Below are 27772 nucleotides of genomic sequence, written 5' to 3' on the forward strand. Positions count from 1 at the left end.
CGACCTCCCATAGACTTATGATCTGTGTATTGGAAATCTTAAAGGTTCATCCGCAAATAGTTAGGTGTATAGAGAGATTGATGTCGCTTTGGAAAACCAGATTTACTATCTCATCTGGAAAAAATCGTGTGACAACTAACAAGGCCACCTTTCAGAGAAATGTCTTTCAGGGCGACACCATGAGCCCACTCCTCTTTGGCCTTACATTATTGCTACTATCTCTAGCACGTCGCCATTCCGACGGGTACTTCTGCGGCAAACCTGCAGATCGAAAGTACAAGGTCACTCATGTATTTCACATGGACGATTTTAAGATCGATGCTAAAAGCAAAGAGCAACTACATGTAGCTCTAGGGATTGTCGAGCGATATACTAAGGAAATTGGAATGAAATTTGGGTTAGACAGATGCGCCAAGGTTTATTTGAAGCGAGGAAAACTTAATGGCATTCCAGAAGATCCTCAGTTCGTTGATAGAAGCGCTATACGACACCTTTGAGCTAGAGAGACTTATACATGCCTGGGCGTGCCACAGAGTCGCATTCAGGACGTGACATCTATAGAGGATACTCTCCGAAGCAGATACAAACGTCTCATCCGGCAGATTTTGTCTTCCGAACTGTCGGCGAGCAACAAAGTATCTGCAACGAACATGCTTGCCGTCCCGGTAGTACTCTATTAATTTGAAATAGTTCCATGGACAAAGAACGAGCTCAGATCCCTTGATACCGGGACAAGAAAGGTTATGCACATGAACAAGAGCATGTATCTTAAGTCTTCCGTTCCGCGACTGTACATCTCACGCCGTCAAGGTGGTCGCGGAATATTGAGTTTTGAATGTCTTCACAACAGGATTATTCTGGGTACAGCACATAGAGTTGCAAATGGAAGAGACCCTCTTCTTAAAGTGGTCAGGAATCACGAATAACTGGGCAAAGGAGCGTTTCTGTACAAAGCCTCGGAGGAAGCTGCTGAAACACTGGGACTTATCTTCAGTATTAGCGGTGAGCAAAATGTATCAAATCTTATCTATCTCGAGTACTCACTCCTGAAAGTCCGGATTAAGAAAGCACAAGAGAAAAACTTTCGTGAACAGCTTCTGGATAAGAGGATGCACGGTATCTTCCACAGAAATGTGAAGGATCAGTCAATGTCTTGTGAGCTAACGTTTGCTTTCCTTAAATCGCCCGGATTGAAGTCTGGTATAGAGGGTTTCATTTTTGCATGCCAAGGCTCTGTCATTTCCACCTTAACATACTGTCGCCTCATTTTGAGCCAAGACATTCCTGATGATAGCTGCAGGGCGTGCCATGCACACCCCGAGCATTTAGCTCACATACTATCTAGTTGTCCAACTCACGCCGAAACGACCTACATTCAAAGGCACAATGCGGCACTAAGTGTGCTTTATTACCACCTCTGTCACTCTTACGGCATTTACCTTAATATCGCTCCTCTAAATGCTCCTAGGAACATTGAGTCAATTGTCGAGAATGGGAAGTGACGCATATGCTGGAACTTTATATTCTCGACAATTGTTTCTGTTGCTCACTCGGGTTATGAAATGGTTCTTCTTGACTTCGGGAAGCAAACCATGTTCGTTATCGAATTTTCGGCACCAGCTGACAAAAACATCATAGCCAAGGAGAATGAAAAGAAAGAGAGGTATCGAGACCTTATAAGGGAGTTGCAACGATTGTACCCGGAATATTCTGTTAAACTAATCGTCCTTATCATCGGCGCTCTTGGAGGTGTCAACCTTTCACTCGCTAATGGCCTAAAACGCATCCCTGCGTGTCAACAATATGCTAAAATACTTGCGGGAAAAATGCAGAAGGTTAAAAAATTGCAGAAAGTTCTTAGGGTGCACGAGACTTTTGCTGGATTTTTTGCGATTTCGCTGAGAGCTGTTGCAACTTTCCAGATTAGCACTCGCTCCCGGCGAAATCCTGTGGTTGTCCTTATGACAACATATATGTATGTATGTATCTATATAATTAAAAATTTGTCCCGGGACGGTTGAAATTTCTTCAAGTAAAATTCTTTTTGAAGGTCAACTTTGTTTTTTTTTTGTAAATAGAAAGCCCCTTTCTTTAGATGTATAATCGATAGAGCGGAAAATTCTACGTTCAAGTACGTACCCAAGTCATAGGTCAATTGTAACGTTCAAGGTCAGTCAGAGGTTATTTGAAATTACCAAAGTTTTCCAAGAAGTCAGTGTAATTTCTAAAGTAAATTTCAACGAAGAATTTAATGGTGACCTTCATTTTGATCTTGAAGTTGACCTTCATGATTTTTTGAAGGTCAAATTTGTTTTTTTTTCATGAAAACCCCCTTTTTTATATCTGCAATCGATAGAGCGGAAAATTCTACGTTCAGGTACGTACCCAAGTCATAGGTCAATTGTAACGTTCAAAGTCAGTTAGAGGTTATTTGAAATTAACAAAGTTTTCCAAGAGGTCAGTGCAATTCCTGAAGAAAATTTCAACGAGAAATTCATTGGTGAGCTCTGTATTGATCTTGGTGATGATCTTCAAGGCTTTTTCAAGGTTTTTTCCAAGCAGTTTACGTTTACGTTTAGAATTACCCATGAACGACGTGGACGTAGTAAATTCTGTTCCCTTTGGGGTGCTTGATTAGCGTGAGTCCCCTTGCCTCTCACGCTTCAGTGAAGATGTTCGAACTGAAAACCTTGAGCTTCTTGACAAAAAGCTATGCGATTGTAAAAATGAGTTACAGCATTACGAATCATCTCCCTATCAATCAAAGTAGCCTGTTGCAGAATCCGATTCTGCAATTCGTCTAAGCTTTGCGGTTGCGTTGAGTATACTTTGCTCTTTAAATAACCCCAAAGAAAATCGTCGAGAGGCATCAGATCAGGAGATCTAGCAGGCCACTCGATTTCACACCTTCTTCCAATCCACCTTTGAGGGAACTGAGTATGCAAATATGCTCGAACCTCCCTACCGTAATGAGCCGCTGCTCCGTCCTGCTGGAACCAAATATCTTGAAAATTATCGCCTGTAATCTCCCTTATTCTTGGTACAATTTGGTTTCTGAGAAGCTCTTCATATGCACGGGCATCGAGATTACCATCGATGAAGAAAGGGCCTATCAATATATCATTCAAGATACCGGCCCAAACATTAATCTTTTGTGGATATTGTGTGTGACTCTCCAACATCCAATCAGGATTTGTGTCGGACCAATATCTACAATTTTACCGGTTAACTTCACCTTTTAAAGTGAAAGTCGATTCATCTGAAAATACTGTATTGTACAAGAAAAGAGGATCTCTCTCAATTCTGTGCATCATAATTTCACAAAATTCAACCCGACGATCAGGATCGTTTGTATTGAGCTCTTGTACCAGATGAACTTTGTGAGGATGGAAATTAAGGCTTTTTAAAATATTTCGCACTGTCTCAGGAGCAACGTCACGCTCACCACTAGCTCGACGTAAACTAAGGTGTGGGTTTTCAACAAATGCTTGGGCTATGTCCATCTGCATCTTCTTAGATCCTGCAGATTTCAGCCGACCAGTTTTCCGAAGGTCCTTGATAGATTCATGATTCATAAAGCACCTTACAGTTCTTTCAATTGTTGATTTTGAGACAGAATTAAACCCTTCTCCATTAGGAAAAGTGGGATTAAAAATCAAACAAACTTGATCAGAAGATCGAACTCGATCTCCCTAACCATGCATCATTATTACAGATACACTCTCTCGTTCCGAAAGTTTAGCTTGCGCCATAATAATCTTTTAGCGAAAGATAGTGAGTATGTACTCGTAATACGTAAATTTAGTTTCGATTCGTAATATTCGTATGGATATACGGTATAGGACTTATGGTATCACCTTAGGTATTGACTTAGGCATCGAAAAACGGTATAGGACTATATAACTCTTCCACGAGGACAGAATTAGCGCAGCCCACCATACACATCTCCCTCCACCGGTTCTCTACCCTCTCTGCGCGACTCCCGCAACGCCGATGCAGCCTTCTCGATAAAAGGGTGCGCACTTGCCATAAACGGCAGTTGTTTAGGAGCTGGTATGGAGCGCTCTTACTAAAAATTGTACATCTGGAAACCAGCTCTAGGTGTCCCAAGCAACCCATTACCGCCTTTCTCGCAGACAACATAGGTTCTCTTTCCTGGAGTACACACACATCACTTGTAAAAAAATATTAGGCGAATAAATAAATTTTTAAATGCACAATTCTACTTTTTAATTGCCCATTCAAATTTTCCGTTCTCCTCCGATTACAGGCGAGCTGGTATACCAGCTCGCCCGCTCGGCTGAAACAGCTGGCATACCAGCCATTTCAGCTGACTCACTAGCTTCATACTTTTCACACCTACTATCCAAAGAATAAGCTCAATAGTATATTACGTGACGACGGACGAAAGACAACGATTTCACGAGCATGAAATTAGCTGCACGAGCAAAGCGAGGGCAGATATCGAACTAGTGAAGTCGTTGCGTCGACCCGAAAGTCCTATCGCTGGTTATGATTTCATTTAAAATAACAGGTCCCCTAAAAAAACAGTCATACTCTATAGATTTCGAGGTGCTGATTTCAAAATCGGTATTGTTTTTTCCAACAAAAACTTGCATTTTTTCATAAACCATTCTTTATGCACCGTTATTTAAATAAAAAAAATATGCATTCGAAATAATAACATTCAATTGTTTGTTAATAACATTTTTTATGATAAAAAAATTAGGAAAATCACTTTCTGCATAGGTTTTTTTATTTTACATTGGTTTTTAACTTGCCCTAGCTTAATTGTTGTGAAAATTTTCTTTTTTAATATCATTAATTTATAATAAATTAAACGTATTTTTAGTACTTATATAGTTCTTTATGCTTGAACATGCAACAAAAAATTATCTAATAGGATAAGAAGTAGCGATACGAACCCCAAATATTATTATTCTTACCGTATTAACTGCAGATATAAGAAACGTATTAAATGCATAATTAAGATAATGTTTCACAATAATTCAAAAGTTAATGTATTATATTCACCCTATTTAAGTAAGGTCAACTTATATGTCGATAGAAAATAAAGACCCTAGGAAAACAGTAATATCCGTGATTTTGTTATTGTAAACATTGTTATTAACAAAAACAATTTTAGGTTTTTAGTGAGAATTCATGTGAACCATACGTAATTAAAAACTTGAATACCCTTGTTAGTGAAAAAAATTACACGATACCTTTTTTATGTGGTTTTATTTAATTTCCCTGAAAAAAATTAACAATTGGTTGTTATTTATTTAAAGTAATTGTTTATAACAAAATGCAAGCTTTTTCGGAAAATTCAATATCGTTTTCAAAATCAAAAGAATACGACTGTTTTTTGTGGGGATCTCTTATTTTAAACGAAATCATAGCGAGCGGTCAAAAAGACGAATTTTCAACAGAAAGCAAAAATAAATGACTTTGCAACGCAAAAAGACGAAACTCTAACAAAACCGTTGAATTCTTAACCCAAAAATGGAAAAGTTATGTTTTCAGTCAAAGAATTTATTTTAAACAAAAAAACAAGGAATTTAAAACAAAATAGTTCAATTTTCGACCAAAGAAATGAACTTGCAAAAAAAAGTTTCACATAGTAGCTCAACTGTTACCCGAGTAGCTGAATTTTCAATTAAAAAAGAGAAACTACTTTTAACAAAGTAGTTCAAACTTCAGCCAAGTAGTTCAAGTTTAAAAAACATTATAGTTGAATTTTCAACAAAAATTAATTTTCCACCAAAATATTAGAATTACATAAAAAAACGAACTTTCAAGAGAGTTGAATTCCCAACCAAGAAGAATAACTTTTGAAGAAAATTGTTGAATTTTTAACTATGTAATTAAATTTCCATGTATGATCAATTTTAATAAAAAAATTTAATTTATCATCCTTGACAATTATTTAAACTGCCAATTATAGAAATGCTCTGATTTCCGGAAATTTTTGAAAACCTCTGACTTTTCCCTGAGTTACCCTCACTCACAAAATTTTCTCAATTTCCTCCATTTGTACTAGGGAATAAAAAAACTCCATTTTTCCTAAAACGATTTTTTTCATAATAGAAATTCGTTACTTTATAAGAACATATCGAAATTTCTAAGGTAGTAATTTTTTTTCAAATTTTGCAAAATATGCACAAAATTCAGAGAAGCGATAAATCTGAAGATATGTCATCAATAAATAGTAATTACAATGTATGTGCTTATATATTCTGAGGCGATTTAGGAGAAAATACCGCAACCAGTTGAGAACTTGGGCTAATTTGGGAATTATTTTTCCCTTGAATTAATTTGTGAATAATTTTTTATTAACTGTGTAGACGTTAGCAGAGTTGTAACGCAAATAGAACATTTATGTTGAAATTTATAATATTTGCCAAAAATGTTGTTAATAATTCTACGCGCTTTATTCGCGCCGTAAATTAGGTTTGAGATTACGCAGTTTTTCACTAAGGCTGCTCGATCCGGTAAGCATAATTTGATTTATAAAAATAATATCTGAAATCATAAGAGAGTGGAGGTGGATACGAACTAATTGACAATTGACATCTCTAAGACATAACAATTGTATGCACAGCCTCGCTTAGTACTTAGACATAATTATTGAACAAGAAACGTCCTTATTGACGAACAGATTAGTAAACACTGATTCATTGCGATCTGCACTGTTATACTCACAAGATTTTATCTAAATAAGAACCTTTAAAAATTAAAAAAAAATTATTTATTTATAAATTCTTCAAATAAAACTTATAGAAATGCATCAATTTAATTTTTAAACGAAAAAGAGCTAATACCACAATATATGAATTTTGAAAAGAAAAAATTGTTGAACTTTCAAACAAAACAAAAATTTTCAACAAAATGTATTTATTGGTATTATGGTTTTAACCAGATAAAATGTATCAAATAATTCGGTATTAATTTTTTTATCAGCAGGTCTGAAATAAATATTGTTTTAATATTGATTTTTATATCTAAATTGTGAAAGAATTACTTTCAATCTCTGCTGGGATTCGAACCCGGGCCTTTCAGATTGCCGGTCTGATGCGCTCGCCTATTAAGCTATAGAAAGGCGAGATTTATTTTAAGTTTAATTAATATTAATTACATTATTACATATTTATAATTAATAATTAAATATATAAATAAATCAAATATAATATATAATAATATATACATGATAATAATAACTATAATAAGTACAAATAATTCAGAATTAATCATTAAAATTAGTTACAGGTTGAATTGCGACGTAATTCCTTATACTTGTAAGATTAATTCAATTAATTAATTAATTGTATTGTTTGCAAAATTATCCCTAATGGTTAAAAGTATCAAACGGGCAATCTAAAAAACCTGGGTTCGGATCCCAGCAGCGCTTAAGAGCAATTGTTTCACAAGTTAGAAATAAAAATAAATACTAAAGAAATTTTCATTTTAGACCAGTAGAAAAAGAACAATAAACATTAAATTATTTTTCAAACAAATATTTATCTTTTAACCAAATAATTACAGTTTCCTGTCAAGAAGACGGGTTTTCAAAAAAATACATCGATTTTCAAGCAGATTGTTAAATTTGAAGCCAAAAAGACGAATTATGTACAAAAGATTTGAAATTTCAATCAACAGACATTTTTTAGGCAAGAAAGACAAAATTTCAAATTAAATTCATACATTTTCTGCCAAAGTAAATAAATGAATTTTAAACGGAACAGATGAATTTTTAACCAAAAATAATTAAAATTGGAACCAAAAAGTTTAATTTTCCATCAATAAAATGAAATTTCTACAAAGAAGACGAATTTAAAAGGAAATACATAAAAAAAGGAGTTTTTAAACCAAAAAATTAAATTATTGAATTTTAAAAAAAAATACATAATTTTTAACCAAAAACAATTAAATTTTTCACCAAAAAGATTAATTTTCTACCAACATTCTACCAAAAGGTCAAATATAAAAAAAAAGTAAATTTCCAAACAAACTATTAAATTTTAAAGCACATCACAAAAAAAAACGAATTTTCAAAAAAAGCTTTTAATCAAGAAAGAAAAGAAAGCAAAAAAGAATTTTCAACAAAATAGATGAATTTTCACCCCAATAAAAGACTTTCAATTAAATTCTTGAATTTTAAAAAGAAAATTCCTTTTCAACAAAAACAACAAAGAATTTTCTACAAAAAGGTTATTTTTAACCAAAACAATTACATTTCCAGGGAAAAAAAACTGATTTTCAACTAATAAGAATAATGCACCACCAAAAAGAACGATAAAAAAAAAATCAACAAAAATGTTGAATTTTTAAACCAAAAAGACGAATTATCCACAAAAAAAGTTAAATTTTCAACATAAAATATGATTTTTTAACGTTAAAGTTAATTTTCTACTAAATAGTTATATTTTCATCTAAATAGTTTAATTTTTAACCAAATAGTAAAATTTTCGACCAAAAATATAAATTATAAAAAAAGAAGTTAATTTCCAACCAAATAGTTTAATTTTCTACCAAATATTGGGATTTTCAACACTAAAGATCAATCTTTAACCAAAAATATAAATTTTCAACAAAAAAGTTAATTTCAAATCAAATAGTTTAATTTTCTACCAATCAGTTCAATTTCGTCAAAATATATTAATTTTTAACCAATTAGCTGGATTTCCAACCAAAAATATAAATTTGTGACAAAAAAGTTAATATGCAAACCAACAGTTTAATTTTCTACATAACCTTTGAATTTTTAATCCGAAAATAGGATTTTTCAACAAAAATTAATTTTCTAACAAAGTTTTTAAATTAAAATTATTTCTTGATAAAAAGATCCTACTCCATCTTCACTCCATTGGGAATCGAACCACAAAAATTCTGATTTCCGGTCAGGTGCTTTTCCAATTAAGCTATTAGAGGGATCAGAATAAGAACTCTTAATTCAAGAACATAACGCTAGTTTTTAGCTAGGTGTTAATGGTACATTAACCACATTGTGGTTCGATTCCCAATGGAGTGAAGATGGAGTAGGATCTTTTTTTCAAGAAATAATTTTAATTTTAATTTAAAAATATTATTTTCCATCTAGTCTTATTAAGACGTTAAGCAGTTTCTGTTATTGAAGATTCTTAACTTGATGGATATTGTGTAGATTTTCTGCCTTCATGGTTTGGAGGGTTGATCTACTGTCGGTAAGGTACAATCTCTGATGATATAGCAAAAAAATTTTAAAAATTTAAAAGAAAAAGTTTCATAAAAACAATTAAATTTTTTACAAAAATATGAAATTCAATCACAAACATTAATTTTCCAATCAAATAGTTAAATTTTCTACTCTAAAAATTAATTTCTAACCAAAAAAATTCTTTTTATTCAGGCAACTAAAGTAATTTCCATAAAATTCTAAAATTTTCTACAAAACCGTTTTCAACCGAAACAGATGAATTTTTAACCAAATAATCAAATTTTTAAAAAAGAAGATTAATTTTCCACTGGGCCAATTAGTTTTCTACAAAAAAAAAATTTTTAACAAAATACATTCATTTTCAACAAATTTTTAAAACTATAAATCCAAAAAGACGAATTTTCAGCAAAATAGTTCAATTTTTAACAACTAGACTAGTTAATTTCAAATTAAAAAATACGAATTATCTACAAAACAGTTGAATTTTCAAATTGAAAATGTGTTTTTCAACAAAAACATAAATTTTCGACAAAAAGTTTGACTTTCAACCAAAAACTTTCTATCAAATACTTAAATTTTTATCAAGATATTTCAATTTTTAACCAAATATCTAGCTGAATTAAAAAAAAAAAGATTTTTCAACAAACTAGTTCAAATTTAATCCAAAAAATGACATTAACCAAAAATACAAAGTTTTCAGAAGACAGATGAACTTCCAAAAAGACTGTTATTTTTCAACGAAAACATATTGCATGGTTGAAAATTAGGTGACTATTTAACACAAAAGTCAAATTTTTAAACTAAATAGTCGAACTTAAACAGAAAAATGATTTTCAACAAAATAGCCGAATTTTCAAACAAAAACTTTTCTGTTAAAAAAGAAAAAGAATTTCAATCCAATTTTTGAAGTTGCTACAAAAAAATTAATTTTCAACCGAAACAGATGTTTAACCAAACAGTTTTATTTTTGACCATATAATTAAATTATCAAGAAAAATATATCAATTTTCTCCAAACAGTTGAATTTTCGAGAAAAAATATCCAGAAGCGCTTATTTAATGAATTTAATGAATTTTTGTTAAAAAATAAATTGTTTATAACACACATCAAAATTGTTTAGAACAATGAAAAATATTGTTAATTGTCAATAAATCTAGTTAAATTATTTATTTTCAGAGTAAAATAAAAAGTTGCGCCGAAAAAACGAATTTTCTATATCTACAAGCGCCTAATTAATTAATTTGTTTATAATAATTGGTTTCAACAATTGAAAATATTGTTAAGTATTAATGCATCTGGTTAAGGCATTATTCTAAAGGTTCTAATAAACAATTCTGCTTAAGAAAACACATTTTCTGTTTCTAAAAGCGCCCTTATGATAAAATTATTCATCAAAATCGTTTATAACAATTAAAAACGTTGAGTGTCAATTCATCTTCTTCAAATTTTATTATAACATTATTATATCTAGTTGAAATAATATTTTTGAGTCTGAAATATGCGAATCTGCTAAAAAAGTAATTTTTCATATCTAGAAAGGTTTTCTTAATGAATTTCTTTATCACAATTGTTTATAACAATAAAAAATGTAATCTTCTAGTATTTATATGTAATAATACATTGATTTTGCATAATTCCATGAGAAGTTCAAGACGAAAAATGCTTTCGGGTTTCCAAGAAAAACATGCATTTTTCATCAATTTGTTTATAACAATTGAGAGAGAAAAGGAATTGCATCGGCGATATCAAAATCTGTTTAGCGAATATAAATTCACCAATTCCATTCCTATTTGAGAAAACATCAACGAATAACGAAAAGCAGGTAGCTAAAATATATAAAATTATGGTATTTTGGCATTTTGCAACATAAATAACAATTTGAAAAACCGATATTTAAAAAAACAATAGTAGTTCATTAAAAAAATAACATAAGGAAAGGTATATATCTAATTTATTGACATAATTTATTTACATAAATAATAAATATTATCACATAACGAAGTCTTCTTATGAATAAAGTCCTTTCTGAGTCACTCGCCGTCGATTTTGTAATAAAAATCAAAATCCATTTGTTAACATGTAGTCAATTTGTGAATTTGTTTACAATATAAACAATTATTGTGAGCTTAATTGTTGATTAGTAAAACATCATAAGAAAAGCATTTTCCTACGTAAATTAATAATGATTCCGTTAAAGAAACAACATCTGACGGTCGAAAAATTTGACAAAAATTTATATTTGTTTATTAAATTTGTTTAAACAATTAAAGGTTGTTATCTACTATTAGAAAATCGTACATACTATTTATTTTCGACCAATTTTTTGAAAGGAACGAAATCTGTAAAACCCAAAATTACTAAGATATTCATTTGTTTATTAAATTTGTTTATGACAACAAAAATGTTTATTGTTATAACCTTCTAGTTAATATTTAAAAAAAATGTCTTTACAATTTTTTGGGGTTTCAAATAAGTATAAATAGTTTAAAAATGGGATAGTTTATTTGTTTTAATGTCAATTTTGTTGTTAAATAAAAAGTAAATTTTAAAAATTCAACAATTCTAGAAGACATAAAATTTCTAAAGATGGTAGGCTTTATCCGTTTTTTTTACTGGAAATAATTCGCATTTTTCCATATAAATCATCATCGAGGTTCCCAATTTGTAACCATTTTAGGATACGTTAGCGTTTTTCGCAGAATTAACTATTTTTAATAAAAAATTATTAGATCTCAAAGATTAAACATTTTTTCACATTTCACATTTCTCGGTTCTGTTAGCGTTTTTAATCGGAAATTAATATTTTTAAACAAAAATCATTAGATTTTAGACTTTCATATTTTTAACATTGTTTAGGTTAGGTTGTTGTTTTACATCGAATAGTAATTCTAATCAAAAATCATTGTAGTTCGAATAAGAATCAAAATCGATATTTTTAATGTTAAAAAATTATATTTTAATACTTCACAGCAGATTCACGACTTTTGAACAATTTTAGGTTATGTTCGAGTTTAAGACAAAAAATCGGTGTATTAGTAATAAAAATCTGTAGAGTTCAAAAAAGATTAAATTTTGTTATAAATTGATGGGTTAAGCTATAGCGGTTTTGGCCGAAAATATCTATATAGACTTCAAAGAAGGCTTGCAATTCTTGAACAATTTAAGGTTATGTTAACAACAAAAAATTAGGTTTAAAATATGAATTACAATTGTAAACAATATTTTTTGATGTTATGCTTAACCTAACATCATTATTTACCAATTTACACAATTTTAGGTTATGTGTACATTTTTACCACAAAATCGTTATTTTAAAGGAAAATAATTCGTCTTAAAAAAGAAACTCGTAATTTTGAACAACTTTGGGTTGTGTTAGTTTTTCTCGTCGAAATTTGCATTTTTGATGTTTTTTTCATTTTAAAGAAGATTCACGAGTTTGCAACAATTTTAGGTTATGTTCACCTCTCACACCGTAAATTGGTATTTTTAGTCAAAAGAATCTTCAAATTTCAAAGAAGATTACATTTTTTTATAATTTTAGATCAACGTTAAGTGTAGGTTTTCGTCGGAAATCGGTATTTTTTAACAAAAATGAAACAGTTGGATTATCTAATATTCTATACAAGAATATTATCTCTGAAGAGATATCAAATTTCATCAATTATTGTGCTTGCTCTTCTTTTCTATCATTTTAGATAATAGAAAAGATAGAGACTATCAAATACAAGAATTTTGTAATAATTATAAATAAATCAATTTAGTATAAACTCATTATTAATAAATTTTCATTTTTTTAAATAATAAAATTTTCGAATAATAAAATTCCCAAATAAGAAAATTTCCGAATACAAAAATTCCCGGATAATAAAATCCCCAAATAATATTTTCGAATTGGTAAATTCCTGAATAATAAAATTTCCGACAGAAAATTGCCATATTATGAAATTTCTGGATTGCAAAATTCCCGAATAATAAAATTCCCAAATAATAAAATTTCCGAATTAAAAAAATTCTCGAGAAATAAAATTTTGGAACAACTATGATATTACCGAATTTACAAATTCCCAAATACAATCCCCAACATAAATTGCCAAATTTGTATATTAAAAAAAAATTTTTTAATAAATATGATTGATTAAAAATACAATAATACAAAAATGTTATCAAATAATTTGTTCTAATGTTTAACATTTTTTTAATTATTGCTTGAATGAAAAATAACAATAATTCTACAAGAATGGTATAAAAAAATTATTTTAAGGATATCTGCGCCTCAAAGGAAAAAGAACATTTTTCCCTCAATTTTCTCCGATTTTAATAACACTTTCCAAACAGAATTTCCAAAATCCAATTCAGTAATGAATAATCTCGAGGATAAAAATTAAAAATAAATAATATTTATAATAATGTGTACAATAATTATAATTTATAATTTATAATCAAACTTTCATAAATTTCACTTACCAATTAAGAATACCATAATCCAATATTTTTTAGCAAACAAATTATTTTTAATGTTTAAGGTTTCTGAAATTACTGTTTAAATTTTAAAATAACTACAACTCAAACAAAATTTCACTCCAGGAATATATTCATTTAAGATATTCTTATCATAAATTTAAATAATAACTTTAAAAACTTTAAACATTAACAATATTTGTTGATGAAGATAATTAATTATTGTATTTTTATTGAATGGTCCATTTCCAATATTTCATAATTTGGCAATTTTCTATCGTGAATGATTAAATTCGGTAAACTTATAAACTTACAGAAATTTTATGATTCGGGAATTTTACAATGACCGGAATTTTATTTTTCGGAATTTTTCAGTAGTCCTGTTAATATTGGGACAACTGAAAAATAAAAAACAATAAAATTTCGACATTGGAAAATTTCTGAACAGTCTATAATATGAACTAATTTGAATATTTCCGAATAATAAAATTCCCGATAGAAAACTGCCGAATTATACAATTATTGAATTTAAACAATTAATTTTTGTAATAAATTTTAATTATTTATTAAAAATGCAATAATCAAATACTGTTATGAAAGAAAAGATTTTTATTGTGTTAAGTTTCTGAAATGTTTTGAATTTTATATAACTATAATTTAAAAAATGCTTTCAGAAATATATTTTTCTTCAATTATTGTTATTTTCATTCCAATAAATAATTTAAGGCACTTTAAGTATTGAAAATAAAAATTTGTTTTTGATAAAAATATTTGATTATAGTATTTCTAATAAACAAATAATATTTATCAAAATAATTTTAATTTTTTAAATTCGGGATTGTTCCATTACCCATATTTTATAATTCGGAAATTTTCTGTCGCGAATTGTATTATTCACGAACTTTCAACTACTAAAGATAAATTTTCAACCAAAAATAAAATAGTTAAATTTCAATAAAAAAGATGAGTTTTCAAACAAGAACAAATAAATATTTAAAGTTCTAAACAAAAAGGGTAGATTTTCTACTGAAAGAAAATGAATTTTCAACAAAATTGTTAAGTATTCAACAAAAAAAATGTTATCCCAAATGGAACAAAGTAGTATAACTTTTAAAACAAAAAAAGATGAATTTTTAACAGAAAATTGAATTGTTGACGTTCCAAACCCAGCAGAGATTTTAAATATTTAAATATTGAATAAAAAAATTAATTTAATCAAAAAAGACGAACTTGAAATAAAATACTTAATTTTTCAGTTAAAAAATTCATTTTTAACAACAAAAAACAAATTTAAATTATAAATTAAACAGTTGAATTTTCGGCACAAGAAATGATCTTGTACCTAAAAAAAACTTTCTACACAAAAACGAAATAGTTCAATTGTCAAAAAAAAATAATGAATTTTCGACAAAGAATATTAATTTTCAAACAAGAAGGTTAATTTTCTACCAAAAAGTCGAATTTTCAACTAAAAATTTGTTGAATTAAATTATTATTAAATATTAAAAATAGTTGAATTTTCAACTAAAAAGATTAATTTTCAAGAAAAGAAAAAAGAATTTTTATAAACTAGTTGAACTCTCGAATGAAAAATCATTTTTCAACCAAAAAGATTAATTTTCATCCAAAAAAGACGAATTTTCAATGATATACATGAATTGTTATCCAAATGGTTAATTTTGAAAATAGGAAAGGCGAATTTAATCGATTTTTAACAAAAGGAAATTATTTTCGCTAAAATAGTTTATTTAAACCAAAGAGATGAATCTTCAACAAAATAAAATATAATAAAATTTAATTCAACCAAAGCAAAGGACCTATTTTCAACCAAATAGAAGAAACTTTAATCTTTTCAATTTTTCAATCTTTTCATTTCCTTAGTAGAAAATTTAGGAATTTTGTGAAAATGTTCCCTTTTTATTTGAAAATTGAACTGTATAATTGAAAATGCATCGTTGTTGGCAGAAAATTATTCTTGTATAAAAATGCATCTATTTTGGTTATCGCGAAAAATTCTCCTTTTCCAAGATATTAGAAAAATAAATTTTAATCCCACGCAATAAATGTGATTTCCCCCACTCAAACTAAAATACCTAATTTTCAAAAATTCATGAAATATTTCATAAATCTTAAATTTCAGGTGATTTTCAGTCACCTGTCAAAAACAGCTGATTCAGGTTTGGCGCGAAGTTTAAAACATCGCTGGTGTTTGCACGTGTTTCTCAAACAATATTCGCAATCACGCTTTTTTGCGACTCGGCTACAGTCTAAAAATAATAATCGTGTAACCCACGGTGCTCAAAACACTTTTCCATTGTTTTCAGCCTCAGAAAATCATTTCAAAATTAACCCTATCCACACAAAAAATTCCGCATTTCGCCAATCCTGACACTAGGAATTTGTTTATAAAAAAATCTATAAAAATCAATTAGCAAAACTCACCAAAGTATTCTGGTATCCCCATGCATTGCTATTGTCTTCTCTTTCCTCAGCCGACGACATTTTCACTCAACAAAATTGCAACCTAGCACAATAAACGTTTCACCAAAAGTTCCTTTTTTCCGCGTTATCACAGCTCGATTAATTAACTAATCACTTTTTTATAATCACCCTTACGTAATTTCTATGGGCATTTTAACTGCACTTTGCGAGCTTTTCCATCGACTCAATTTGTTTTTGCATTTTTCCCAATCACTAAAACTCCTCATGAGGAAAAATGTGAAATATTTCAGACTAAAGTCGACTCAAATGGAAAATAGTTGTGATAATTTCCTATTTAGAATTCAGTCTCGTCAGCATTTGGAGAATCAATTTCAGCTGCATCCCAGTCTTGTCAAATAGATAAGAGAATCTTTTCTCATCGATCAAATTTTATTTTCACCAGTTACACTTTTGTTTAACTTTGCAGGTAATTTATAACTGACTTCAGAAATTTATCATTGCTTTTATTTACTTTTATTAATTGTTATAAGCCACCAAGTAAACTTTAGACTCTATGAAAAAACTGAATAATAATAAATATCACAAAAATTCTTAAGTTTGATCATTTTCAACGAAAAATCTCGAAGAGAAAACGAATCGCGACTTCCTTGAGCTCTTATCACCGATAAACACAATTTTACAACACTCGATAAAATCTCTTTACGATCACTTCCGGTTCGATTATGAATGAACAAGATTCGGAAAGTGTTTCCGCGCAGGATTAGAGAGACAAATGAGAGATTTTGGACGGGAAAGACTTTTTAAGAATTTGTTGGACCACGTAAGCTGTCGCAAGGTGGTTGTCACGTGGGGTTGACCTTGAAAATCGCCGAAACCTTGTCCCTGAGCTTGAATCGATTTCAGAAGAGTTTTTTTTCACGTGGTGTGTAATCTGGAACCACTTTTCATTCAAGGAAGACAACTTTCTTGAGAGTGTCGAAAGTACCGGCGGGACACACCGTCTACGGCCGTCTGTCCGGTAGAACGGTCGTGAAGCGACTGATAGGTGCATGAATGAAGCTCCGTGATTTCTGCTATTTCTACGGGAAATACGAAACCTTCCGACACTTGAATTACATTATTTTTTTGCAATCTAAGAAAAATGACTGGAAAGTGTCGTTCTTTTTTATTTAAAAAAGAGGAAATAGTACGATAATAGTTGTGAGTGAAGATAGGGTGCCCTGATTTTTCTTGCCCGAGAACCGAAATTCGCGATTTTCATTTCGCGGATCTCAATTCTTTTACAGTTTTATTATTGTTTAAAAATAAAAAAGACTTTAATTAGCCTACAAAAATTTGATTGAGCGTAAAGTTACATAATTTTATTCAAAATTCAACATTTTTGTTGAAAACAAAAAGTCAATCTTTTTAGTTGAAACTTTAACTGTTTTGAATAACATTCGTCATTTTATTAGAACGCGTTTATATTTATGTAAATATTAAATATAATCTACAGAATTCGTAAAAATAAAACCAAGAATCCAAGAACAGAATTTAGGCAACCACCATTAATAAACCATCCGATTAATAAAATTCCACAATTGGAAAATTCATCAATTATCAAATTCCCGTTTAATAAAATTTCCCAATTGGAAAATTCCTTAATTGTAAAACTCCCTAATTGGAAAATTCCTGATTTATAAAATTCCCGATTAATAAAAGTCCCCAATTGGAAAATTCTCGGATAATAAATTTCCCGGAGGGGACTAAAAAATGCAGAAAAATAAAATACTTGACACTGAAAGATTTCCCAATAATAAAATTTCCCAATACATAATTAAATTTCGGAATTAGAAAATTCTCATTTCATAAAATTTCCCAATTGGAACATTCCTGAATTATAAAATTCCCCAATTGGAAAATTCCTAAATTATAAAATTCCTCATTAATAAAACTCCGCAATTCAAAAACTTGTGAATTATAAAATTTCCTTTTAATGGTATCCCCCAATCAAAAATTTTTGGATAAATAAAATTCCTGGGGACAACCGAAAAATACCGAAAAATAAAATTCTTGACACTGTGAAATTCCCAAATAATAACAATTCCTAATGCATAAGAAAATTCCCGATTAATGAAATTCCCCAATTGGAACAATCCTGAATTATAAAATTCGTCAATTGGAAAATTCCTTAATTTTGAAACTCCCTAATTGGAAAATTCCTGATTTATAAAATTCCCGATTAATAAAAGTCCCCATTTGGAAAATTCCCGGATAATAAATTTCCCGGAGGCGACTAAAAAATCCAAAAAAATAAAATTCTTGACACTGCAAGATCCCCAAATAATAAAATTTCCCAATACATACTAAAATTTCCGAATTAAAAATTTCCGATTAATAAAATCTCTCAATTGTAACATTCCTGAATTATAAATTTCCCCAATTGGAAAATTCCTAAATTATAAAATTCCTCAATAATAAAACTCGACAATTCAGAAATGTCTGAATCATAAATCTCGAAAAATAACATTCTCGACACTGTAAAATTTCCGAATAATAAAAATTCCTAATACATAAAAAATTCTCGACTAATAAAATTTCCTAATTGGAACATTCCTGAATTATAAAATTCCCCAATTGGATAATCTCTAAATTTTTAAATTCCTCATTAACCAAATTCCCCAATTGTGAAATTCCTGAATTATAAAATTTCTATTTAATAAAAGTCTCCAATTGGAAAATTCCCGGGGACGACTGAAAAATCCCGAAAAATAAAATTCTCAACACTGTGAAATTCCTGAATAATGAAAATTTCCAATACTTAATCAAATTCCCGAATAACGAAATTCCCAAATCATAAAATTAACGAATAATAAAATTCGCAAATAATAGAATTCCCGAATAATGAAGTTCCCAAAATGGAAAATTTCTTAATTATAAAATTTCCATTTAATAAAAGGCCCCAATTGGAAAATTCCCGAATAAGATAATACCCGGGCTCGACTGAAAAACCCGAAAAATAAAATTCTCGACACTGTGAAATTCCCGAATAATAACAATTCTTAATACATAATAAAATTCCCGATGAATAAAATTTCCCAATTCGAACATTCCTGAATTATGAAATTCCCCAGTTTGAAAATTCCTAAAATATAAAATTCCTCATTAATAAATTTCCCCAATTGGAAAATTCCTGAATTATAAAATTCCCGTTTAATAAAAGTCCCCAATTAGAACATTTCTGCATAATACAATTCCCGAAGACGACTGAAAAATCCTGTAAAGTAAAATTCTCAACACTGTGAAATTCCCAAATAATAAAAATTCCCAATGCATAATAAAACTACAGAATAATCAAATTCCCTAAGAATAAAATTCCCGAAAAATAAAATTCCCAAATAATAAAATTTTCTGAGAATCAGTCTCCCGAATAATAAAATTCCCGGGGCGAATGAAAAATCCGGAAAAATAGAATTCCCGGTACTGTAAAATTCACGAATAATAAAATTCGCAAATAATAGAATTCCCGAATAATGAAATCCCTCAATTGGAATTTTTTTTAAATATAAAATCCCCGATTAATAAAATTCCCCAAATGTACATTTCCGGATTAATAAAATTCCTGAGGACGACCGAAAAATCCCGAACAATAAAATTATCGACAGTATAAAATTCCCGATTAATGAAATTCCCCAATTGGAAAATTCTTCAATTTTAAAATTCCCGATTATTGAAATTCTCCAAGCGGAAAATTCTTGAGTAATGAAATTCCCAGAGACTACTAGAAAATCCCCAAAAAGAAAATTTGCGACGATGTGAAGTTCGAGAATTGGAAAATTCCTTAATAATATAATTTCCGAATAAATACTAAAATTCCATAATATGAAAATTTCCGAATACTAAAATTCCTAACATAAAGTTGCCGAATTATAAAATATCCGAACTAGAATATTCACGAATTTAAACAATTAAATTTATTTTTATAAGTATTTTTTATTTATTAGAAATAAAATTATCAAATATTTTTTATAACAATTTTTAACAAAAGAGTTTTCTACCAAACAGTTGACTTTAGAAAAATAAGAGATTTGGCCAAATAGTTACATTTTTAACAACATGCGTGAATTTTCAACAAAAAAGATTAATTTTCAACAAAAAATAGAATAATTATATTTAAATTTAAAAAATTAATTTTTAATAATAATCAAAAAATTAAGAAAATTGTTCAAATTTAAACAAAATAAATTAATTGCCAACCAAAAAGATGAATTTTCAAGCAATAAGATCAAATTTTAACCCCAATTTTATTATTTAATTAATTATTCTGATCGAGGAAATAACATCAATATTCAAAAGTAATCTTTAAGGTTAAAAATTTATGTTATAAAATAAGAGAGATTTAAACATTGAAAATGAAAACATGAAATTTAAATACGTAAATAGGAATATTCATAATATTTAATATTGAAATTGAATAAATTTAAGTTCGAATAAATCAGATTAAAAATCCTATTTAACGTCCAATAATCAAGTTAATGTATAGAATTACTTGAAATAAAACCAAGAATCCGACGACGAAATTTAGACAATCACCATAAAATGCTCCCATTTGTAATTTTATTTTCAGGAATTGTATATATAAACTTGATTATTGGACTTCGATTAAAATTTTGAATTTGATTTTAATCGAATTAAAATTTCTTAAATTTTAATATTAAATATTATAAATATATTAATTTTATATTTCCATTTATATTTTAAAAATAATTTATTTTATTATTAAAATATATTAAACTATTCTCATTTATTCACAAAATTATTTGCCCAGTAATCGGTAAAACTTAAAACCAGAAATTAATTAATTGATTATCCTGGTCGAGTAAATAGCACTAATACTCCAAATTAATCTTTACGGTTACAAATGTATGTTTTTGGTCGAAAATTCATGTGTTTGGTTAAAAATTAATTTCTTTGCTTAATAATTCAAGTATTTTGTTGAAATTTTTTATTTTTAGTTGTTTAACATTATTTTTTTTTTTTGTTTATTAAAATTAATTTTGTGACTGAATATACATACCTACTCCATTTTTGGTTCAAGATTTATCTTATTTAGTTTAAAATTCATGTATTCTCTTTAAAATTCTTTCTTGACCGAAGATTAATGCGTATTGTTGAAAATTCATCATTTTGGTTGACAGTTTATTTATTTAGTTAAAAATTCAACAATTTTCTATAAAGTTTGCCTTTTATTGTAGAAACTTAATTTTTCTGAATGTAAATAAAACTATTTTATTTTTTGTTGAAAATTTATATTTTTAATTTGAAAATTCATGCATTTTGTGGAAATCCTATTATTCGTAAACTTTAATATGTATTGGGAAATTTTATTATTCGGGAATTTTATTTTTGGGATTTTTTAGTCTTTAGAAGGAATTTTATTATCCAGAAAATTTCCAATTGGGAACTTTTATTAATCAGGAATTTTTCAACTCAGGATTTTTCCTTTTGGGGAATTTTATCAATCAGGATTTGTACTATTCAGAAATTGTCCAATTGGAAAATATTGTGATTCTGGGATTTTACAGTGTCCACAATTTTTTTCAGGATTTTCTAGTCGTTCACGGGAATTTTATTATTCGGGAGATGAACCATTAGGGAATTTCATTATTTTGGGAATTTCATTATTCGGAAATTTGATTATGCATTGGGAATTTTTATTTTTTGGGAATTTTACAGTGTCGAGAATTATATTTTTCCAATTTTCCAATTGGGAACATTTATTAACCGGGAATTTTCCAATTGGGGAATTTTATCATTCAGAAATTTTCCAAATGGGAAATTTTCTTATTCGGCAATTTTCCAATTCTGGAATATTATTATGTAATTGAAGTTTTTGTTAATCAGCAAGTTCACAGTGTTCAGAATTTTATTTTTCAAGATTTTCCAGTCGTTCCCGGGAATCTTATCGTTTGGGAATTTTCCAATTGGGGACTATTATTAAACATGAATTTCATAATTCAGACATTTTTAAAATGGGGAATTTTATTAATCAGGGATTTTATAATTTAGGAATATCCAATTAGTAAATTTTATTAATCGGGAATTTTTTAATTTAGGAATTTTCTAATTGGAAAAAATTATTTATTTTTCGGGAATTTTACAATTCAGGAATTTTTCATTTGGGGAATTGTATTAATCGAGAATTTTATAATTCAGGAATTTTTCAATTGGGGAACTTTATTAATGGGGAATTTAATGTTCAGAAATTTTCCAATTAGGGAATTTAGTTATTCGGAAATTTTATAATTCAGTAATTATTTTTGAAAATTGAACTATTTTGTTAAAAATTGCACACTCTGGATTACATTTTTTTTACTCTCTTAAAAATCATTCTTGGTTGAAGATTAGTTTTATTTCGGTTTTAGAATTCATCTTTTGTCGTCTAAATTGTTGTTTTTTTTTCTAAAAATGCAACTTCTTCAATAAAAATTAATTTGTTTCAAATGAGGATTGAACTAGTTTCTTGAAAATTCGTCTTGTTCGGTTTAGTTCAGCTGTTTTGGGGTTCAAATTAAAAGATTTTTTGGTTGAAATATCAACTATGTATTACATCTTTTGTTGAAAATTCAGCTGCTTAGTTGCAAGTGGAATTATTTTTCTAACAACAAATTTGAATATTTTCTTCAAAATTGTTTTTCTTTTTGTTACAAAATAATTTTTCAACTGAAACCTACTGCTTGATGAAAAATGTGACTATTTTGTTAAAAATTATTTTTTTATATCTCAACCATTTTGGGTAAAAAATTTATTTTTGTCTAAAAAATTTCTTATTTAATTAAATAAAAGGTAATATTTTTTGTTTGAAAATGTAACTATTTTCTTGAAAATTCATTTTTAATTGGTTGAACTTAAATTTATTAACTAAAAATTTAATATTGACTTTTCGGTAAAAAAAACTTGTCGTTTTTCGTCGAATGTTTATGTGTTTGGGTAAAAATAATTACTTTGAATAAAAATTTAACTATTTTGTTGAAAATTCGTTTCTATTATAGTTAAAAATTACTTTCTATAACTCTAAATATGAATATTCCAATTTATGTAAAAATGTTTCTTTTTTAGTAGAAAATTTAAAAAGATTCTAAAGAATTTTCAAATGGTTTCAATAATTTGAAAAAATGTCAAAGGATTCGAAATATTTTTGGATATTTTAAAAGATATCAAAGCATTTTTAATTACTTTCAAGGGATTAAAAAAATTGACTTCTTATAAGATTTAAGAATTTTATTGAATTCTCCCCCATTCCTTTATTGAAATAAAACAATACATTCGGAAGGAAATATTCAAACTTAGAAAAAATATGGGAAAGTGGGAAAAGTTAGGGAAAATTTTAAAAAGTATGCATGCTTAAAAAAATTAGAAAAGCAGGGTAAGAATAAAAAAATTTAGCACAGTCGGAATGCAGGATAGTAAGGAAGGAACAATCAAACCAGAAGTTTGGGGAAGGGAAGAGTGGAAATAAAGAGAGGGAAAGTCTGAGAGAAATAGAAAGAAGATTAGAAAGAAAAGAAGGGATGAAAGAAAAAAAAATATAGTGATAAAAGGTATAAGATTAGAGGGCAAGGAATTTAAAGGAGTGGAAGATGTGCTTAAAAGTATATTTTCTGAAGTAGAGATAGAGGAAGTGCGAAGTTTCGGAGAGGAAACGAGAAGAGGAGAAAAAATGGGACTAGTGGAACTAAAGAAATGTAAACATAAGAAGAAAATGATGACAAAGAAGAGGACGCTATATGAAATCTCGGAGAGAATAAAGGATGATCTGACATGTATAGGAAGGAATATGTAGTATAAGTTAAGGAAAAATTGGCAGAGGAAAGAAATAAAGAATGGAAGGTGTATGGTGAGATTAGGACAAAGAAAATGATGAGTTAGTGAGAAATGATGTATTAAGAAACTAGGAGAGAAAGAAACGGGGGATAGAAAAATAAGAAATAATAAAAAACAAAAAGAGACGAGAAACGAAAGTGTAGAAGAATGGAGGATATGTTACTGGAATATAGCAGGGTTGGAGAGAGGATAGGGTGTTTATGAGACATTTGGCGTAATGCGACATAGTAGTAATGATGGAGTCATGGCTAGATGAAAAGGGATGGTAAAGAATAAGGGACAGATTACTGAGAGGTTAGAAATCGCAAATTAATAATCCGTAGAGGAATAATAACAAGGCAGAGTAATGGGAAGAATAGTAATGGGAGAAAGGAACGGATGTATAACGGGGAAGGATAAGAAAGAGAGGAAAGGACAAAAAGAAGGATTAATAGTAGAAGAGGTAAATATGGGAAGAGAAAAGTGCAAGATAGTGGGGATTTATATGAACGGTGGTGTGCAGGAGAAATCAGAGGAGATGAAAGAACAGATGATAGAAAATAAAAAATAGATTAGTCTTATAGTAGGGGGCGATTTTAATGCAAGAACGGAAGATAGAGGACGAAGGGAAAAGGGAAGGAAAGAGATTGTTAAGGAGCTTAGAAGAGTTGGGATAGTTTATCTTGAACGGAAATATTGAAGGAGATGAGTAAGGAGATTGTATAGATTCAGAAGCAAAGGAAAGCAAAGTGTACAAGAGGAGATGGAAATAATTCTAATAATGATAGGAGAAATAAAAATATGATTGAAGTGCAACAGCAAAAAAAGAAGTTAGTGAAAGAAGGAATAGAATTGGATGGGATGAATAATTAAAAGAGAAAAGGAAGAAACTCACGAAGTAATTAAGAAAATGGAAAAGAGGTAAAAGTAATGGAGAAGTATACAAGAGCAAAAAGAAGGAGTATACTGAGTTGTGGGATCAGAAGAAACAGGACAAAAATAAAATGTTTGAGGAAGAGGCGATGAAGACAAGGGCGGAAGAAGAGGTATAGAAGGCTGTAAATAGAGAGAAAGAGAAGGAAAAGATTAAACCAGGATATTGAGATGGTAGAATGGATAAAATATTTTATGGATTCGTCGGGAGGGGGCGAGAAAAAAGTTAGGAAAGAAGGGACTCCATGATGCAGAGACTTTAAGGGGTTCAACGTCAGTAAGGTACGCACCTGATATACCATGACAGGGATCTGAATGTCCGACTGGTAATAAATCTGCCTAGCCGGTCATGGTAAATCTGCATTACTGAACGATAGTAATTACCTGATATCGGTAACTTAGCATAGAATAGAATCTTTCCCGGCCAATAAGTGGCGTCATAGCCCTCTAGTTCTACTACTATCACTAAAAAGGTGATTTTTCTCCGTTAACGATTATATATTTATAAAAAAAAATACTGTGGGACTATATGATTCAAAACAAAATCTCTTTTAGCCTCCTTAGTACGCAGTCAAAATATATTTAAGAAATTCTAATACATTTGGACAAACTAAATTATTTTTGAGAGGATTCGATGTTCTCTAAGGCTTTTAAAAATCATTAACTATCATCTTTTTTTCTGAAGTTGATAAAAAGAAGTCTAAATGAAAAATAACAAACAAAAAGAAGATTCTCAAGAAAAAAATCAAAGTAAAATTTCCTGGATAAAATAATTCTTTGTAACCTTGAAATTGTTTAAAACTAAGAATTTGTTCACATTAAAAATATTTGCGAGATTTAAACAAAAGTAAATAAGAATAAATTACTGTCGGATCTTGCATTTCTCCAAGTTTAAGGCCGATATTTTAGATATAAAAAAGTTCTTAGATTCTAAAAATTCAGGGCACAAAGAAAATATGTGAAAAAATTGTCCCAATTTTAATTTCCGTAAAAATAATTTTCAGCAAAATTTCTACTTAATTCAAGTGTATCACATGTCCTTAAGGATTTTGAAGGGTTTCGACATAATAAACAAAAAAATTTAACATTAGTGGAAACATGAAAAGTAATTTTTTATTAAAAACAAATTATTTAAAAAATTTAAGAGTCTTATATTTAGAATAATAAAAATATTTTAGATTATCTAATTTTCTTAAATCTCTGAATTCGTTAAATTATCTTAAATCCTTAAATATTCTGATTAAATTTTTTTTCATTTTGTGGATTTAAAAGTTTTTTTAGAATTCATGCGATGCTCTGAAATGTCAGGAAATTTCTGCATACATTTGATTTTTGTAATTCTCTGAATTCCCTGAAATCCTTGAATATTCGGAATTCTGTACACTCCATGATTTCACTAAAAACCTTAAATATTCTGAATTCCTGAAATCCTTTGAATTTTCTAAATTCCCTAAATGCTCTTATGTACCTCAAATTCTATAAAATCGCTGAATTCCTTAAATTCTTGGTATATTTAGAATTATCTGAATTCATTGATTTATCTGAATCCTCAATTATTCAGAATTTCTAAAATCCTTTGAATTCTCTAAATTCTCGAAATACTTTGAAATTCCCAAAGTTCTCCTAATTCCCTGAAAGCCTTAAATTCTTTAAATATTTTGAATTCTCCGAATTCCTAAAAACCTCTGAATTCCTTGGATTCTCTGAAATCTTTAAATTATTTGAATATTTTAAATTCTCTAAAATCCTGTAAAGCTCTGAATTCCTTGACTTACCTAAATCCTCGAATATTCGGAATTCTCGTAATTCCTTGAGTTCTCTGAAATCCTTGTGTATTCTGAATTCCTGAATTTTCATGAATTCTCTAAATTCCCTAAGTACTCTGACATTCCTAAAATTTTCTGAATTCCTTGAATTCTTTGTATATTTAGAATTCTCTGAATTCCTGAAACAACTGAATTCTTTAAATTCCCTGGATTCTCTTAAATCTTTAAATTCTTTGAATAATTTAAATTCTATGAACTCCTGAAAAGCTGTGAATTCCTTGACTTTCCTGACTCCTCAAATATTCGGAATTCTCTGAATACCTTGAGTTCTCTGAAATCCTTGAGTATTCTAAATTCCTGAAATTTCATGAATTCTCTAAATTACCTAAATACTCTGAAATCCCTCAAATTCTCTGAATTCCTTACATTCTTTCAATATTTTTAATTCTCTTAATTCCTGAAATAGCCTAATTTCTTAAATTCCCTGTATTCTCTTAAATCTTCATGTTATTCGAATAATTTATATTCGGTGAAATCTTGAAAAGTTCTGAATTCTTCAACTTACCTGAATCCTCAAATATTCAGAATTCTCGAAAATCCTTTAGTATTTTGAACTCCTGAATTCTCTAAATTCCCTAAGATTCTCTGAATTTCTTGATTTAGCTCAATCCTTAAATATTCTCAATTTCTGAAATCCTTTGAATTTTCTAAATCCTCTAAATATTTTGAAATCTCGAAAATTCTTATAATTACCTGAAATCGTTACATTCTCTGAAATCCAGAAAAGCTTTGAATTTATTGACGCACCTGAGTCCTCGAATATTCGGAACTCTCTGAATTCTTTGAGTTCTCTGAAATCCTTGTGTATTCTGAATTCCTGATATTTCATGAATTCTCTAAATTCCCTAAAAACTCTGAAATCCCTTAAATTCTTTGACTTTCTTGATTTACCTGAATTCTTGAATATTCGGAATTTCTGAAATCCTATTAATTCTCTTAATTCTCTAAATACTTTGAAATCTCCAAAATTCTCATAATTCCCTGAATTCCTTGAATTTTTTGTATATATAGAATTCTTTGAATTCCTCGAACCCCTGAATTGTCTGGATTCTCTGAAATCTTTAAATTCTTCGAA

The 27772-nt window shown here is 28.8% G+C and overlaps 2 protein-coding genes across 2 annotated transcripts in view; both read right to left on the reverse strand.

The window, feature by feature from the left end:
* Positions 1-16193, reverse strand: part of LOC117177715 (chloride channel protein 2) — a 245804-nt gene extending 229611 nt beyond the window's left edge. The window contains exon 1 of the mRNA XM_033368594.1: positions 16097-16193. Within this exon, the coding sequence (XP_033224485.1) occupies positions 16097-16156 (60 nt within the window). The 5' untranslated portion in view covers positions 16157-16193. The remainder of the gene's footprint in view (positions 1-16096) is intronic.
* The window catches only part of LOC117177717 (uncharacterized oxidoreductase YjmC), a 96564-nt gene extending 80369 nt beyond the window's left edge, over positions 1-16195 (reverse strand). The window contains exon 1 of the mRNA XM_033368601.1: positions 16097-16195. The gene's annotated coding sequence lies outside the window, so the exon portion shown is untranslated. The remainder of the gene's footprint in view (positions 1-16096) is intronic.
* Positions 16196-27772: the final 11577 nt, after the last annotated feature.

The sequence above is a fragment of the Belonocnema kinseyi genome, chromosome 8 (genome assembly GCF_010883055.1).
Source record: "Belonocnema kinseyi isolate 2016_QV_RU_SX_M_011 chromosome 8, B_treatae_v1, whole genome shotgun sequence".
NCBI lineage: Eukaryota > Metazoa > Arthropoda > Insecta > Hymenoptera > Cynipidae > Belonocnema > Belonocnema kinseyi.